This window comes from Babylonia areolata, chromosome 3 (assembly GCF_041734735.1).
Source record: "Babylonia areolata isolate BAREFJ2019XMU chromosome 3, ASM4173473v1, whole genome shotgun sequence".
Lineage (NCBI taxonomy): Eukaryota > Metazoa > Mollusca > Gastropoda > Neogastropoda > Buccinidae > Babylonia > Babylonia areolata.
The window spans coordinates 31698213-31700310 of NC_134878.1; the positions used below are offsets into that span (position 1 = coordinate 31698213).

At 48.0% G+C, this 2098-nt stretch overlaps 1 protein-coding gene across 1 annotated transcript in view; it reads right to left on the minus strand.

The window, feature by feature from the left end:
- Positions 1-1633: 1633 nt before the first annotated feature.
- LOC143280284 (vitamin D3 hydroxylase-associated protein-like) overlaps positions 1634-2098 on the minus strand; it is a 34319-nt gene continuing 33854 nt past the window's right edge. The window contains exon 12 of the mRNA XM_076584913.1: positions 1634-1756. Coding sequence (XP_076441028.1) covers positions 1634-1756 — 123 coding nt within the window. The remainder of the gene's footprint in view (positions 1757-2098) is intronic.

Below are 2098 nucleotides of genomic sequence, written 5' to 3' on the forward strand. Positions count from 1 at the left end.
GATGCAGAAGTGACGATGTGCATCACCAAGGCCAGTTCCGCCTTTGGCACACTCAACAACAGGCTGTGGAACAACAAAGGCATCAGGATCAGCACCAAAATCAAAACCTACAGGGCTGTTGTGCTGACCACCTTGTTGTACTGCTGTGAAACATGGACGACGTATCGCCGTCACATTCAACAACTTGAGCAGTTTCACCAGAGATGCCTACGAAAGATCCTCGGCAAGACAAGTGGCAAGACAGGGTCTCCAACCTCCAGGTCCTAGAGAAGAGCGACCTGCCCAGCATCAAAAGCCTGTGGATCCAGTGCCAGCTATGCTGGACAGGGCACGTTGTCCGCATGACAGACAGCAGGATCCCCAAGATGCTTTTACATGGCCAGCTGAAGGAAGGCCACCGCGAACTTGGAAGACCCTGCAAGTGCTTCAAGGACACCTTGAAGACAAACCTCAAAGCCTGTGACATAGACATCGTTTCCTGGGAAACTAATGCCATTGACTGCTCTCACTAGAGGATGCTGTGCTCTAGTGGCATAAAGACGTTTGAAAACAAGAGAACGCTGGCCATTAAGGAGAAGCGTGAGCGAAGGAAGCAGGGCTCAACTTCTGGAGACGTTTTCCCTTGCAACACCTGTGGGAAGTGCTGCGCATCCAGAATCGGCCTCTTCTCCCATATGAGGACACACACCAACAGATAAGCCTGCCTGCCTACTCATCCGTCGGTCCGACGGGAGACTCCATCGTTGCAGTGTTTTTTGACAACACAGACACACACACTCTCATACACACACACAAGCACAGACACATACACACACAGACATAGACAGACACATACACACACAGATTCACACAAACACACACACTCTCTCTCTCTCTCTCTCTCTCTCTCTCTCTCTCTTTCTCACACACACACACACACACACACACACACACACACACACACACACACACACACACGCACGCACACACACACACACACACACATATATGTGAATATATATATATATATATATATATATATATATATATGATGATGATGATGATGGAGTCTCCCGTCGGTCCGACGGATGAGTAGGCAGGCAGGCTTATCTGTCGGTGTGTGTCCTCATACCGACATTAGCCTGGTTGCCTGACCAGCACAGGTGACTTTTGTTTTTAGTAAGGAGGAGTTGTGCAGTCCCTTCCCCACTCTCTCGCCTACCGACGCTCACAGCGTATATAAACTACCACCCCACCCCAAACACAAATACAGTTTTAAAAGTTAACTCACTCAGTACGGCCAGTCCTCTCTTCTCCTCTACACAGACCCCTCGGATGTCCAGTGGGTGTCTGAATGACCCAACCTTTAGCTTCCGTCGTCAGAATTGTGGTATTCTTTGTCAACATTCACGTCTTCAGTATAAGAGCCTTCCGCTTGCAATATTTTGATGATGGTAATTGGGGTGAAACGCTGTTAACGTCGTCTCTTTCGTCGTTCGTATGGAAAGAGTTAAAGGTTTAACCAAGACTGCTTGGGGAAAAAACACCAAAGACATCTGGGCTTGTATTTGTTATTTAATCTTTCATAGCATATCATCCAATGAGCTAATATGTTATGGTGCGGTGTCCAGATTTTTAATCTTGGGATTTACTATCAATAGTTCCTTTTGGTCCCCTTTGAGATTTTTAACAAGACAGTGGTAGATGCGGCACAGGCAGCTATTCCACGAGCAAACGCAGGAACTACCACCCCTACTGGACACCTGAGCTCGACACCCTGCACAAGACCCTCAGTGAAACCAGGGACAAAATGGAGAGCTCCCCCACTGACAAGAATGTAGGGACACACAACAGAGCGAAAGCTGCGTTCATAAAGGAAAAGCTGCAAGCAATACGCAAGAGTTGGCAAGACAAGACATCCTCCCTGAACATGGAGAAAGACATGCAGGGGCTCTGGAAGCTGACAGTTTCAGTTTCAGTAGCTCAAGGAGGCGTCACTGCGTTCGGACAAATCCATATACGCTACACCACATCTGGAAGCTGACAAAGAAACTGAACGATGACAACCCCAGCAGAGGCAAGACAGTCATCGAGCAGGACAACCAGCTGAAAACAGAAA